The sequence below is a fragment of the Zootoca vivipara genome, chromosome 9 (assembly GCF_963506605.1).
Source record: "Zootoca vivipara chromosome 9, rZooViv1.1, whole genome shotgun sequence".
NCBI classification, from domain to species: Eukaryota; Metazoa; Chordata; class Lepidosauria; order Squamata; family Lacertidae; genus Zootoca; species Zootoca vivipara.
The window spans coordinates 48,422,396-48,438,397 of record NC_083284.1 but is presented as its reverse complement, the minus strand read 5'-3'; the positions used below and the strand labels follow the sequence as shown (position 1 = coordinate 48,438,397).

Sequence of the window (16,002 nt, the reverse complement as noted above, 5' to 3'; positions counted from 1 at the left end):
TGCTTGCCTGTCTCTGGCATGCTGGGGAGACTTGTGCTGAGTGGAGGATGAAGGACCCTTCACCACACACACACACACACACACACACACACACACCACTGCAGCTCTCGTCATCTCTGACCACTGAGCATGCTGGCTAAGGCGGATGGGTGTCGTTGCCCCACAGCATCTGGCGGGCCCTAACCTCCCCATCCCTGCTGGGAACGATTGACGTTTCTCTCCTTCGTGGCGTACAAAAGAAGAAAGAAACATAAATGCAAACAAGCGCTTAGCCAGGCACCAACTCTGCGAAGCAACAGGAGCGGCCTCTTAAGGCGACTAAGATGGTCTCGCCGACACCCCTCGTGGAACCATCGTAGATGGTTCCTCCTCTAGCTCTCCAGTGCAGTTCTGATGGGAGGACGGAGGGGCCCCGCAACCGCCGCTCGGAGAGTAGGGGAGGCTGCGCTGGAGTGAAGAAGAGGAACCGCGCGGCGCGCCCAGAGGGCGGTACTTGCCACCAGAGGCAGCTCCGCGCAAGACTTTTACGCGCGGCACAGTCTCCGCCCTTCACGGGCTACTGCGCGTGCGGCCGATCCGCCCGGCGGTCACGAGATGTGGGACTGACAGGGGAGCGGCTCAGTGGGGCTGGCGGAGCGATGGGGCGCGGGAGCCGCCCGAGGGGACCCTGCTTGCTGCCTCTGCTGCTGCTGCTGCAGGCGGCGGTGGCGGCTAGCGGCGAGGCGCCCTCGCTGCCTCTGGTCCTCAACACCTGGCCCTTTAGGAAAGCCGCTGAAGCAGGTGTTGTTTCGCTTCCTCCAGGGCTTCCGTGGTTGCGCAGAGGAGAGGCTCGAGCGGGCGGGGAGCAACCCTTCGCCCCGTCCTAGGTTTGCGGTTTGCCCCCAAGCTTTGTTTGGGCTCCCCGCACCCCACCCCCTGCTTTCTAGATTCATGATCCAGCCCGGGTCTCAGCGCCACATGGGCAAATCTGCAAAGATCCTTGCAGGCGGTGGGGTGCGTGCTACATGCCGCCTGCTGTGCTGCATGCTGGCATCTGTGGGCTGGGATAACATCGCACGCTAGTAGCATTAGATGTCTCGAGCAGGATGTGTTGAGCCTTTCTAAAGTCAGGCGTTGAGGAGAAACATAAGAGCAAAGCAGCCACTTTTTCGGAGCCCAGGTTCTTCTCAGTTCACTTGGGGCTAGTGAAGCAGTAAGGAGGACCCCTTGCTTTGAGGGTGGGGGGATTCAAGCTAACCAAATTTGGGCAGGTTGGAGAGGGAGACTTCACCTTCAGCTGTGTCGTGCCAGACCCTGGGACCCAGTTGTCCCCGTCCCCCACTCCCTTCCCCTTGTTCTCATTTATGGGAGCCACTATCCCAGTCCCAAAAATCTGATTGGGCTTGTCTGTGGGAAGAGGAGGGGAAAGGCACTCTGTGCATGTTCAACAGTGCTCTTTTTTAAACAAGACTTAATGTTTGCATTGAAATACAAGAAAGGGTGGTGACAGTTTAAGCCTGGTCAGATGAACTAGCCATCCACACTGTTACTGTTAAACTTCCTTGGCTTTTCTCTGCTACTTTCATCTTCCTTGTTTGGTGTGGGACATTTTATGTTCTGGTTTAGCAAAGCATAATCTACATTACTTAGTGCATTACTTCTTAGAGTAGCACTGTTACAGGCAGGGTACTTCCCCCACCATTTCAGCGTAGGTCTTTTGGTGAAGGGGTTCTAATCCACAATAATGTGGCAGGGGGGCTCTTAGCATGGCATTGTATTAACACTGGAAACACTGGTGTGCTGCTGTGTCTGCAGAAGTGTCTGCTTGCGCTGTGTTCTGTATTAGCTACATAATTTGGTCTACTAGGCCACAGCAACATCTTGTGGCCAGTTGTGCAACATGGATTTCTGCTGTCAGCTCTTGTTGTGGGTGTCTTCACTGGATTCATAACAGCAACATCAGACAATGCACAAATATGATCTGCACACTTTCTGCTTCTGTGTCACACACAGTGTGTAAAAAGGAGCGTCCTCACTTCCTTCTAGTGAGTGTGCATGCTTCTGGGACAAGATTAACGAGTCCTCTCCTTTGCCCAATATATCCATAAGGTTTGTGCTAAAGTCCATCTTGAGGAAATTCTTTTACAATAAGTGATATAGCCTGGCTTGTGAAAGAAGCATATGGAACAACATTAAATGGTTTTAAACCCCTCAGTGAAATGCCATAAAAATGGTTTTAAAATCTTTTTTTTTCTTTAACTAGCACGTTGTTGCCATATAGTGATGGTTATCCCATCTCCACCCATCCCTCCACCCCCAGTCCACTCCTGTTTTGTTGCAACTTGATACAGACATGTAGCCAGGAGAACTTTCCCCACCATTTATCACCATGCCAGAAAAAACTCCCCGTTAAAAGAGCAGGGCCAGTTGTTGTTTTTTTAGTGGAAGTTATCCACCTTTGTGCTGCTTTGCTTCTAAACATAATTGGCTCATTGGAGACTCTGGGCTTGAAGAGAAAGAAATTAGAATGAACTCAACATTTGTCACATCAGACAAATAGGCCATTTTTAATCTATAGCTTGCTTGCCAACTGTGGCTGGTGCCAGATTGGCAGGGCAGGGGAAGAATACAATGAGAAGCAGACAGTTGACAATTAATGTCCAGGAATCCCAGGTTTTAAGAGTTTTGCCACCGATGCTGCATTCCCTCAACATGATGGATTTCGTTTTCTTGTACTTATTGACCAGCCTCCATAAAATCAGGACAATGAACACTTACACATTTGCACTGCACTGTGTATTCTAGGGATAGCAATTGGTGGTGTGCTTTTTTAAGAATATGAGATCTACATACTTTACATGTGGAGTGAGTGGGATTTTGTTGTTGTTGTTTTTTCCAGCTTGGAGTACCTTACAGGCAGGTGGTTCTGAACTGGATGCAGTAGAGAAAGGCTGTGGTCAGTGTGAAGTTGAGCAATGTGATGGAAGTGTGGGGTATGGAGGACACCCAGATGAACATGGAGAAACAACATTGGATGCTATGATTATGGATGGGTAAGGAATCCCACATCATTCCTAACAGGCGTAGGGGTTCTCCTGTCATTTGCACACAGCTCCTCCATGTTCAGAATCTTCCCCATTCACTTCAATGAGTAGACAGTTTTGTCCTTGCTGCCATCTCCATTGAAAAGCAGGTGGGAACCTACGGGCACAGAAGGGCTTGTGTGCATCTGAGACTGAATGGGCTGTTTACTAGGGATGGGTTTTTTCCCCCTAAATCTTTATGTCAGTCTTATCCATACATATACAGTATATATTTTCTAGTTTCTGTCTCACTCCTTGATCTCAAGAAGTACAGTTTCTTTACTGGTTTATTGCATGATTATGCACATTATTTCATCCACACTCCAGGGTCTCTTAAGTAACTAGCAGATAAACCAGGCATCCCCAAACTTCGGCCCTCCAGATGTTTTGGACTACAATTCCCATCATCCCTGACCACTGGTCCTGTTAGCTAGGGATCATGGGAGTTGTAGACCAAAACATCTGGAGGGCCGCAGTTTGGGGATGCCTGAGATAAACACCCATATGGCAATGTATGTAACTGGCCCTGCTCTAATGAGAAGCTGTGCACTAGTAGTAATAGAGCACATGCATTTGGTTTTGCGAGTCAGGTTTAGCTCTATTTTCCCCCCTCTCACTAAATATGCTTTAAAATGTCAGTTTAAAGAGAGCACATGCCCATCTGAACTGTAGTCTACAGCAGTGGTTCCCAAACGTTTTTTACCCACAGACCACTTGCAAATTGTTGAGGCTGACCACTTAAATGATTTTTTTCTGCCTGCTGTAGCAATTATGCTGTGCTAGATGCTGTATGAATTTTAATTGTGTCTTTATTGCTGCTTTAATTTCGTGCATATTGCATTTTATTCTATTACAATGTGAATTCCATAGAATTCACATTATAATACATCAAAATGCAATATGAGAAATTAAAAGCAATTAGAATGCAGTTAAAAGTCAGAATGAATATTTAAAGCAATAGATGTGTTATATTCAACTACAAATCCATAGTCATGCCACAAACCACCTGAATTAAGATCACAAACCACTCATGTTCTGTGGACAGTAATTTGGGAATTCCCCATCTACAGGTTCAACCCATTTAGTCTGGAATAGTCTAATGGGGTTGCAAGTAACATTTGGACACCAATCTTCATTTTTATACTCATCTCATGCTTGTCCTTTAGATGTGGCATACATTATTCTTATACTCTGAATTTTTTTTATATAAAGTTAAAATATTCCTAACTACAGCTCTGTCTTGTCTGTTTTGCTTTTGGGTACATTTGTCTGTCTTTGGTCCAGTAATACTATGGAAGTTGGGGCAGTAGCTGATCTCAGACGCATAAAAAATGCTATTGGCGTGGCATGAAAAGTGATAGAGCATACTCAGCACACCTTACTGGTTGGAGAGTCAGGTAACTTCCTTTATTTTGCTCCTTGAAATTTCGGCTTTGCCATGCAGTGGTGGAAGGCAGCTGCCTCTGTCTAACTGAAGTTAAGCTGCCTCGCTTGTGTCAAGAACTTAGTCACAAGTTGGTTGCGACAAGTTACTTAAGAAGAGGACAAGTTCATTAAGAAGAGGAGTTTGGATTTGATATCCCGCTTTATCACTACCCAAAGGAGTCTCAAAGCGGCTGACATTCTCCTTTCCCTTCCTCCCCCACAACAAACACTCTGTGAGGTGAGAGGCGCTGAGTGACTTTCAAGAAGTGTGACCAGCCCAAGATCACCCAGCAGCTGCATGTGGAGGAGCGGAGACGCGAACCCAGTTCACCAGATTACGAGTCTACCGCTCTTAACCACTACACCACACTGGCTCTGCTTTAGCACAGGTGTGGGGAACCTTTGGCCCTCCAGATGTTGCTGAACGACAACTCCCATAATCCCTGGCCATTGGTCATGCTTGCTGGGGCTGGTGGGAACTGTCGTTCAGCAACATCTGGCAGGCCAAAGGTTCCCCACACCTGCTTTAAATGGATAGGGGCCACTGTGCTCTGGTTTGGCTTGATAGGTTATTTCTGCCGTCTGCATCATGCACTCCAGTCTCATTAAGTTCACAATTTTGTTTTGTTTGTTTATTAAATTTCTATACTGCCCTTCATCCAAGGATCACAGGGTGATTTCAATATAAAAACACACATACACGTGAGTGTGTGTGTGTTCAAAAAGCCATAGATTATTTAATTAGCCAAAGGCCTGGGAAAAGAGGAATGTTATTGCATGGCACCTAAAGATAAAGGCATCAGGCAAGCCTCCCAGAGTGGCTGGGGAGACTCAGCCAGATGGGTGGGGTAAAAATAATAAATTATTATTATTATTATTATTATTATTATTATCATCATCATCATCATCCCTGCAGAGTACATTCTACAAGTGGGGAGCCACCACAGAAAAGGCCTACTCTTGTGTTGCCACTCTCCAGACCTCTCACAGAGGAGGAGCACCAAGAAGGGCCTCCGTTGATGATTGCAGGGTTCAGGTCTGGTCATATGGGGAGCGGCAGTCCTTGAGGTATTGCAGTCCTGAGCCATTTAAGGCTTTATGGGTCAAAACCAGCACTTTGAATTGGACCCAGGAACCAACTGGTAGCCAGTTGTTATTGAGCAAGGATTGGTGTTACATGCTCAAACCATCTTTCTACGGTTTTCATTGCAAATTTCGAGCCATCTTCAGAGGCAGGCCCATGTATAATGCATTGAAGTAATCTAACCTAGAGGTTTGGTGTTTACTCCCAGTTTAGAAAGGTCCCCCTTCTCCTCAAGGTGGGCAGTTGAGGCATTTTTGTTCTGCCCAATTTTTGATATGTGTTAATTTTATCAAATTATGGTTTTCTTTGTGTATTTATTATTACTGAATGCTCTTGTGTGTAGAAGCGGGGGTTTGTTTGTTTTTTGGTATACTTGGTTGGATGGGGAACTCTTTTTGGAGCCCAAAGGTAAATGTTTTTTATAGATTAAAATAATAAATGTGTATTGAATCGCAGCCTTCAGTGACAAAACTCATCACTGATTTTTGGAATTTTAGCATTAGAAATTATTCTTTAAAAAGTATAGCTGCAGCAGATAGCTCAGAAAGGATTCTATGACGTCCCCAAAAGCACTTTTCTCTTTCAAAAATTTAACAGGAAGAAAATAGAAGAAAAGAGAAGAATAGAAAATAGAAGAAATAGAAGAAAATAGAAACATAATTAAGATATATTAGATAAAAGCAACAGGATTTTTTAAAAAATTAATCAATACAGTCTAAAACATTCTACTTTTAATTCTTAAAGTTTCTGTCTGACAGTGTAGTGGTACTTTGCTGTTTCTTATCAAAAGTCTTTATGGATTCCATGTTGCAAATTGATATACTTCCTCTTAGTTTGCTATCAGTCTTCAGGATTCTGAATCCCCCTGATATATGTTCTTGTTCTAGAAAATGAGAAAGGCATTCCTGTTGAGGACAAAATCATAATAACGTATAGGGCAGTGACTTGGGCTCTGACTGTTGTAATACAATATGAAAATGGTTTACAAGTGCCATGCCGTGTTTTCATAGGGATCTCGATGAGCTAAAAGGTGTCCTCATGCATGCTTATTGAATTGCAAATACTGTTACATAGAAAAAGAAATTATTCATTATTTTCTGTTCCATAAAGCCTCACTATTTGCGGAAAGCATGGGGTTTCCAAGTGAAGACCTGACTACACAGAGCTCTCTTTCAGTGTACTTACAGTGGCTTAATCGAAACTGTCAGCCAAACTTCTGGAAGGTAAAACCCAACTTTTCCCCTTGTTTTTTTTCTTGTTTTATAAACCTGGTGACTACATTGTATTAAATATTGTTCTGCCACCCCTCCTGGAGGCAGTATGCCTCTGGATGCCAGCTGCAGGGAATTGTAAGCGAGGAGAGTGTTGTTGCGCTCAAGTCCTCCTTACAGGCTTCACATGGGCTTCTGGCTGGCCACTGAGAACAGAATGGTGGACCAGATTGGCCTTGGGCCTGATCCAGCAGGGCTCTTCTTACGTCTGCAACATTTCCAGCACCCCACTCCATCATTGGAGTAAGCTGCAGGGGAAGAGGAATGTGCCGTGTGCCAAAAAACAAAAGTATGTGGACGTGTACAAGAGAGTTCTCCGAAGGAGCTTAACCTATGGAGCCAAATGGTCCTGTTGATCAGCTTTGAGGGTCCTGCTTTTCAGTTCTCTTTGGCCTCCAGTCAAGCTAGAATTGGTCACTGCTGATACCAGCTTCTGCTAACCAGTTCAACTTGAATCCTTCCACTGCATCTGATTCTTGCTGTTTCATATTGTCTGCCTTGTAAGTGTTGGACACCTGATAATACTATCTGTGTCCCCCTACCATCACTGGGCAGTTGCTTTTAAGGAGTTTTATGTACCCAGGGACTTCCCCGTATTCTTCTATTCACCAGCTCCTCTCTGGGAGCTAGGTTTAAGGTTCTTGGTTATCTGTCTCATATGTTTTCTGCTCTTCCCCCACCTTGGAACTTTTTAGCTTTGTGCCATGATTAGAATCCACACATCCTTATTTCATATAAGCAAGCCCAAGCTCTGCCTGCCGTTTGCCTTATTTTAAAAATCTTAAACTATTTTTACGTTCTTGTTAAGATTTGTTTTTTTTAAAAAATTGCCCCTGGCATCTGGAATGCAGGTTCATTTTAAGATCTGCTCTGAGCCTGCTGTGATTCTGATAAGTGTGTAACCATTAAATCTATGTGGACCCATTCAGCATGGGCGTTTTTTGTTTTTATGCTACCTCACTCAGATGTATAACTATGGGCACACTTTTTTTAAAAAAAAACAACTCCAATTAGATATTTATTTTTAAGAAATATAATATAGAGCTTCAGTACTATTATTTTCTCATTGAATCAGAAGCCTATTGTGATTTGTGTAAAATGTTTTCTTCCTTCATTTTGCATGCAGATCCCACCCTCTTGACTATCTATACCAGGCATCCCCAAACCTCGGCCCTCCAGATGTTTTGGACTACAATTCCCATCTCCCCCAACCACTGGAGCTGTTAGCTAGGGATCATGGGAGTTGTAGGCCAAAACATCTGGAGGGCCGCAGTTTGGGGATGCCTGATCTATACCCTTCAAGTTATCCCTGCAAAAAACACAGGCTATGTAGAAACCTGTAGAGGGACCTCTGCATCCAAGATCATAGGAAGATACTTGAAAGATAACAGCCTTTAAGACTAGCAGGAGAAGTCTGTGTGGCTAAAGCAAAGTCTTTCTTAATTATTTTAACTGAGCCACCAGCAAAATGGGAAAGAATAGGGTGTGTTAGATTGTAAACTGTGTTTGCAGGGTATGTGGAGTGGAAGTAGAGCAAGTTGAATTATCTGGCTCCAGTGCCTTTAGCTGTATGTTTTGTCTATAAAGTTGTCTCATCAAAATCAGTATAGATGCTCATGAGGATTGAGGAAAAACTGATCTTGAATTATAGCGGTAGGTGGTAAGACAAATTATCATGCTGGGTTTTTTGCACATAGAATGTTGATGTATTATTTCTCTGCTGGCTGTTCATTGTAGGAAACATCTGCAAATCACATAACATGAAATCTGAGCAGGGCTGTGATAAGAGTGTTTTGAGTATTGAGTTACTCTAAATTGAGGGAGATGCTTTTGTCTGTTCCTTGTTTAAAGCATCTGAGCTACAGTAATTTGCCTTCGATGAAACTTCTTCATCCTTGGCATATACAGAAATCTTACATTATTCTTTTAGGATGACGGGGGGTGGGGAGGGAGAGAAGACAGGTTTGTTTGAAATGCCAGTTTGTGTTTCTTCCAAGATTTTAATGTGAATGAAACTTTGATTGCAGAGTGTGACGCCAGATGCTTCAAAATCATGTGGCCCATACAAGCAGACTGCAAAGTTCACCAAAGAAGAGCGGAGTGTATCAAAGAAAAGAACAGATATTCATAACCATGACACTATTGGTAAGCCTTCTTGACAGCAACTTATTTCATGCTGCAATCCCTCTGCTTGTTTTAAATGAGTCACCAGACAAACTGAACGTGGATAATTAAGCAAGATATAAGGAAATCCACTTAACATCCACTTAAGAACAAACTCTGCCTGATGCAGAGATAACATCAGTGATTCAGCAACACATATCCCAAGCGTGAAGCCCTAGCACCCCATAATGTTGAATGCTGTGCTGTCAGATCACGCATAGTTGCCTCTCTGCTGGTTGTGGGGCTCTCCCCAGGAGGGTGAAACTCTACTGCGTGTAGGAGCCTTGAAATGAGGAGTCTTGAGGCAGATCATCAGCATGCTGCCTTGGATCCACTTGATCCAAAAGTTCCTTGGGCTTCTCAACTAGGCCAATCTGTTGATGGCATAGTGAAAAATTACACAGAAGCCACCTTCCACCTTGGCCAGCATGAGCTGGCAGGACTTGGGATGCGGAAGGACACATGCCATGTTACCCCTCACCCCATTCTGTAAATCTCCTTACTTACTGTAGGAACCTGGCCTATGCTTCTCTGTTTAGTTTTAGAATCAGGAATGTGGCATCCATTCTATTCCGCTTTCACCCTTCCTTCCCAGTCCCCGTACATTCATTCATTCTACATATTTATGATGAGCATTTTTTAAAAAAATACACACATGGTCTGATGAGGCGGAACTTGTGTTAGTAGAACATGATTATCATCCAAAATCAAAGCACCACTTTGTTTTCAAGTAGGGACAACTTAATTTACCGGTACTCTTTTTGCTTGCTAGTTTTCTAAAAGTGCACCAAGAGTGCTCCTTCTTGAAGAGGAAGTAATTTCAAAATGAGCTGATATATTCCAGTGAATTGATCATCCTAGTGGATATTCCAGAACTACATAGGTCTGGAAGTCCCCCGCCCCACAAAAAAAAAAAAAGCTCAAGTTTCAACTTTACATTTTGCAAAATTAACTGAAGATGGGGATGACGATGACGACGACTTTGTTTGGATCCAGCCTCTTCCATCTGCATAGTAATTAAATTTGGAATTTACAGAAGCACCTAAGTGACTTGGGAGCACAAGTCTCATTCCCAGACACTTAAGAGGCACTTCTAGTGTGATGATTAAATTTGTCACCACCAAGTAATTAGCATTTTAAAAATGTCAAATGCCAAGGTTCTTGCTAATCTAAAGGTGTGTCCTTGTGAACTTTTGCACCTTGGCAGTTTGCCCAAGCCAGTGATTTATTATTTGCTTCCCTTCTTTGGGAGGCAAAGATAGAGCAGAACTGAACTAGGCTACTGTAGGCAGTTGCATTTTGTAGGCAAATTGCCTACTTGGCAAATTATTGAATGCAAACTTTGAACAATTGCTTCATGCTGTGTCAGTTGACACTGTGTTTATGGCACTCACTGCCTTCCGGTAGCTAGTGCGTGAATTATCTGGCTGTGGGTGTATAACAATTAAGGGTCCTAAAATATGTACTGTATTTCCACACTTGGAGTGAATGATTATGCCGCCTCCCATCTGAAGCCAGGAGCCAAAGCTAGTGTTTCTGACTTAATCAGTGCAGAATTATGAGGCAGACTGTGATCCTGGTGATCATCTGTCTTCATGGATGGGAGATTTTCTTTCTTTAATAGATGGACTCTAGGGTGGAGTTACTCCAGACGTAAAAGAGGTATAAGGAATGCAAACAGTTCCCAGGTGAAGTTGATCCCATCGCCATCAAGTTGTGATAGGAAAAGATTGTGGCAACCGTGTTGTATATTACCGGGAACTCTTAAAATTGGTGTGAGGGACCACCAGCTTCCAAGCCTGGTTGCACCTGTCAGGCCTCCTCATTTGGCTTTCAAGGCCATTTTGGCTCAACGGCACACAGCTGCTGTCATATATGATGTCAGTACGGGCCAGGTCAAAACATGGCTTAGCTGAAAATGTGTCTGCAGGCCTGGCTGATCAGCAGTGCCTACAAAGCCCTATGTAAAACAATGGGCAAGATCGTGCTTTGTCCAAGGGTTACATTGCCCAGAATTTAGAAAGGGATTTCCTGAGCTCCATCCACCTGTCAGATTTGGCCCATGAGGGGATGGGAGATATCATTGTAACCCACTGGTCAAACCCAGTTCCCCACTGCTGTCTGAAGGACAGCAGGAGCCTGGTCTGTTTTAAAGGGTGGTCGCCTAACATTACCCCTATTCAATTAAAATCAACCCATAACGCTGCTTCTAAATTCCCAGCCTGTTTTCATTTGTAGGCATGATTGTGATTGGTCAGAATGGAAGCATTGCTGTGGGGACGTCTACAAATGGTGCAGACCACAAAATTCAGGGGTTAGTGTCGCAATAAAATCAAGATTCCTTATTGTTGAGATTTGTTTTCCTTTCTTGAATGCTGCTTATAGTAAGCATGAGTGTGTATGTGAACTGCTGCTGTAGTGGTAATGTTTTTTATATCACTTGAAAGAAGGATATTGTGGAAAAGTGGATATGTGAAGAATGCACGAATTTGTTTTCTGTCTTCTTCCTCTTCTTTTCCTTTTCACCAGTTTATTTTCCATGAACTTACAGAAATTTAGATCTGATATAGTCTAGCCTAGCGATTGTTACGTAAAGGTGAAGGGACCCCTGACCATTAGGTCCAGTCGCGACCAACTCTGGGGTTGCAGCGCTCATCTCACATTATTGGCCGAGGGAGCTGGCGTACAGCTTCCAGGTCATGTGTCCAGCATGACAAAGCTGCTTCTGGCGAACCAGAGCAGCACACGGAAACGCCGTTTACCTTCCCTCTGTAGCGGTACCTATTTATCTACTTGCACTTTGATGTGCTTTCAAACTGCTAGGTTGGCAGGAGCTGGGACCAAGCAACAGGAGCTCACCCCGTCACAGGGATTCAAACCGCTGACTTTCTGATCGGCAAGCTCTAGGGGCTCTCTGGTTTAACCCACAGCACCACCTGTCCCCCAAGCGATTGTTAAGGGCAGTCAATTTCAGCACAGTCATAAATTCTTGAGTATGTCCTTAACAAAGAGACTCTCTACCAGCCTCATACCTTCTATCTGTAATGCCAGGATAATACTAGCCTACCTTGCAGGGCTGCATGTGAACGTCTTTGATATCTATAAATGCTAAGTTTGGATTAGAGCCTTCCTCAGGCATCCTCCCTGGAACCTATTCCAGTGCCAGGCAGAGACTGTTCTTTTCTCTCAGGCCTTTTAATAATGTTTAAAAACTTTTATCCAATAATGCTTTTAATACCAACTACCCTTGTTTTTCCTTTTTTAAAATCAGTCTGGTTGTGGCCATGCATGTGGCAGGGGGATTTTGTAGCCCCTTAGTTTTTGCTTGGTTAGCTGTGATTGGTTCGATTCCATCCGCTTTAGAGCTGTGCTTGATTATATTGGATGTTAAAGTTAAGTGTCACCTTGATATTTCAGCCCAGTTCAGCAAATATAATAAAAAATATTGCTGTCCAAGAAGAATGCGATTGACGCATAGGAAAACAAAATCTGCTATGATATACTGAGACTTACCACTATATCTTCTTGAGGTGGTAAGCTTGTGTCATGGGACTCCCATGACTGAATTATCCTATGCTCAGAAAACTAAATGTTGAGGAGAAGCAGTTCTTAAGTTTTGTTGCGGGGGTTGGTTGGTTTGGAGGGTCTTATTTTTTAAGGGAGGAGCATTCTGTCATGTATTTTGCAGGGGGAATTTGAGCACAAACTAGGAAATTTAGACATACGCAATAAAAGTGCTCTGTATAGAAAACTGTGGAATGAACAAATGATTGATGGGAAGACACCCGTAAAGCAAATCAGGACTAATGGCCTTTTGTCCTCATAAGCTCTCCTCCTGAAAAAACAGAAACAAATCTGAACGAATGCACAGTAAATACCAGACATGGTGTACCCTCTTCCTAAGCTTTGTACGAGCAAAACTGGATGAATGCCTTGTCTGGCAGAGTCCTGAGACTGTACATATACAGTGGTGCCTCACAAGACGAATTTAATTCGTCCCGCAAGTCGCTTCGTATAGCGAAAAATTCGTTTTGCGAAGCGGCTCCCATAGGAACGCATTGAAGTGCGGTTTCCCATAGGGTGCCTCGCAAGACGGGGGGGGGGAATTTTCGTCTTGCGAGGCACCCTATGGGACAAAAAAATCCGTCTTGCGAAGCGCGCCATAGGAAACTTTGTCTTGTGAGTCTCCATTGAAATTGCAAAACGCTTTCGTTTTGCGAGTTTTTTGTCTTGTGAGGCATTCGTCTAGCGAGGTACCACTGTAGCTCCAAGAGGTTTACTCCAGGCAGGCACAGGTTTACTACCTCAATGAGAAACAGGCCTCAACGTGTCTTTGTTGCTAGCTTGTTTGTGACTCTGTTGGAACTTTCAGAATCTTTCCCCATCGCCCGGCTGTTTACATTGGATTAACATGGCCTTCGTCTTTCTTAGACGCGTGGGAGACTCTCCAATTGCTGGAGCTGGAGCATATGCAGATAGTACAGCTGGAGCTGCAGCTGCCACAGGAGATGGGGATTTGATGATGCGCTTCTTGCCCAGGTTTTTATAGTCTGTGAACTCTTTGGATCTTTTTCATACTGGGTTTAATTGTGAGGCTACCCTGGGGTAAAAGATAGGCTTGGTACAGGCAAGTTTGGAAGCTGCACTGCTTCTCCCCCCACTTCAAGTCTTGGGGGTGTTACTAGGCATGCCCATAGGTCCTTTGTGACATAGAAAACAACATCTTGGGGATGTTGCTTAGCCTCTTGTCCAAACAGTAATCAACAACCAGGATTTTGAACTAATGATAGCTATTGCACATTTCATTTAAATATGCAGACTCTCTCTCTACATTCCTCGCTGTAGAAGAATTTTAAAGGGAACTAGTGTTCAGTCCATATTGCACCCAAGCATTAAGACCAAGCATTCATATTCCAAACCAGTTCATTGAGTTTTTGACAACAGTTGGATCCAGGGGCTTTGGTCACAGTGGATCCACTAGGGCCAAAGCAAACCATTCCAGAGATAGGGCCCCCCCTGACCATCAGGTCCAGTCGTGTCCGACTCTGGGGTTGCGGCGCTCATCTCGCTCTAAAGGCCGAGGGAGCCGGCGTTTGTCCGCAGACAGCTTCCGGGTCATGTGGCCAGCATGACAAAGCTGCTTCTGGCGAACCAGAGCAGCGCACGGAAACGCCGTTTACCTTCCCGCCGGAGCGGGAGCCACCACAAAAAAGGCCCTATCTTGGTTTTTTATACTGTCTCAACATTGGGGCAAGTTCGTGCAAGATTCCCTTTTTGTTATCAGTGGAGAAGGGTTTTTTAAGGTTCATTTCCTCCTCCTTGGCATACTATGCATAGTATGACACTTGAAGAAACTTTGGGGTTAATATCTGTCTGTTTATTTTCCTTAAATCAGCTATCAAGCCGTGGAGTATATGCGAACAGGAATGGATCCCACCATGGCCTGCCAGAAAGTTATTTCTAGAATTCAGAAATATGAGCCATACTTCTTTGGTGCCGTTATCTGTGCGAACGCAAGTGGAAGCTATGGTACGTCTTCTTTGGAAGTTTATTTCATGCAAATTTATAGGTTGGAATGAGTTCACAACACTCGGGTTCTGTGTTCGTTGCCCATTTGTCACATCAGCATGCAGGAAAGGGCTCAAAACAAAATATTCACTTTTTCGGGGGGGGGGGGACTGAGACTGAGACTCTGCTTCAAAGCAATCCAAGATCAGTCATGCTGGGTATCTCATTATTGAGCCCTTGGATCACTTCGCAGGATCATTTTGCTAATCGATATGACGTATTGGGTTAGGCTGCTCAGTGCACTTCTTTTATCTTTGATTTCCCACAGTTCTCCGTTTGAAAGTTTGGAGACCCGTGGACTCATTACATTTGCCAGTATTAAGATGTAAATTGAAACAAAATATACTAAACTTGGAATTATATTTTAGGTTGTGAAGGCCATAGTGCTAGCTGGAGACTCTTTCGTCTTCAAGAGTTTAAAATAAGTGAAGGAAAGATGGCTTTTTAAAAAGAAAGCTCAGTGCTGGGTTAATTAAGGCTATGAAAGAACAATTGCACAATTGTAGTTGAATTAATAGTGGGATCCTTAGATGTTAAAAGCACAAGGAGACAGATTAATGCGCCTCTCATACTTTGTTCTCTCTTTATTCTCTTATCTCTCCCTTTCCTGACACAGGTGCTGCCTGCAATAAAGTTTCAGGATTCACACAGTTTCACTTTATGGCTTCTAATCCCACTTTGAAGCAACCATATGAGCAAATAATAGACTGCATTTAACATCTCCCTACCCCCCACCCCACCTAAACTTAAAGAGTTCACTGGAAGAAACTAAGAAGACAAAATAACTTTTGCCATTGCCGTTTTTGTTTTTTTACAAAAATTAGTTGTGGACACAACTTCCCCATAAATTACAGCGCAGAGGGGTTACCGATTTGTGCCAAGGAGCCTTTATTCTCTGTCTTAATCCTTTGGCCCCTTGGAGGAGAGGGGGCCAAAGAGAGAAGAAAGAGAGAGAGAGAGCACCAGATCTCCACCCCGTAGGCTTTCCTGATGCCCTACTGACATCAGAGAGAGAGCAGAAGCCATTGCTGTCTCATCCTCCTGACATGCTCCCAGAATGGGAAGATTTCCCCTCAAGATTTCTCATTAATTTCATCCTCCTTATTTTCTATAGGGGGATAAATGTTCCAAAGTAAACAAAGGTAAAAGGACAGAGGAGGGTTTCTGTGGCCTTCACTCCCCCCCCCCCCCCGGCCCCAATTTAAGATTGTAGCCTTAATTTTGCTTTCCCGTATTGCTGACCCTTAAGTAAATTTAAACAGAATAAGCTGAGTAAAGAAATTCACTCAAATATATGCCGAGATATTTCTCAACTTCCACCAAAGCGGCCTACCATCTCTGGGAGAGAAGAAATGAATGTGTCAAGCCAAGCCACTTTGAACAGACCTACCACAATGCCTTCCTCTCAGCTTACTTCTGTTTTGAAAGA

The 16,002-nt window shown here is 44.1% G+C and overlaps 1 protein-coding gene across 1 annotated transcript; it reads left to right on the top strand.

Annotated features, from left to right (window-relative positions):
- The first annotated feature begins 571 nt into the window (after nucleotides 1-571).
- AGA (aspartylglucosaminidase) lies at nucleotides 572-15,341 on the top strand. The gene is given in 9 exon segments (XM_060278717.1): nucleotides 572-780; nucleotides 2,879-3,032; nucleotides 4,347-4,459; nucleotides 6,682-6,794; nucleotides 8,870-8,987; nucleotides 11,244-11,319; nucleotides 13,437-13,544; nucleotides 14,401-14,534; nucleotides 15,190-15,341. Coding segments are annotated over 9 exon segments (1,059 nt in total). The 5' UTR covers nucleotides 572-638; the 3' UTR covers nucleotides 15,291-15,341.
- The last annotated feature ends 661 nt before the right edge of the window (nucleotides 15,342-16,002 follow it).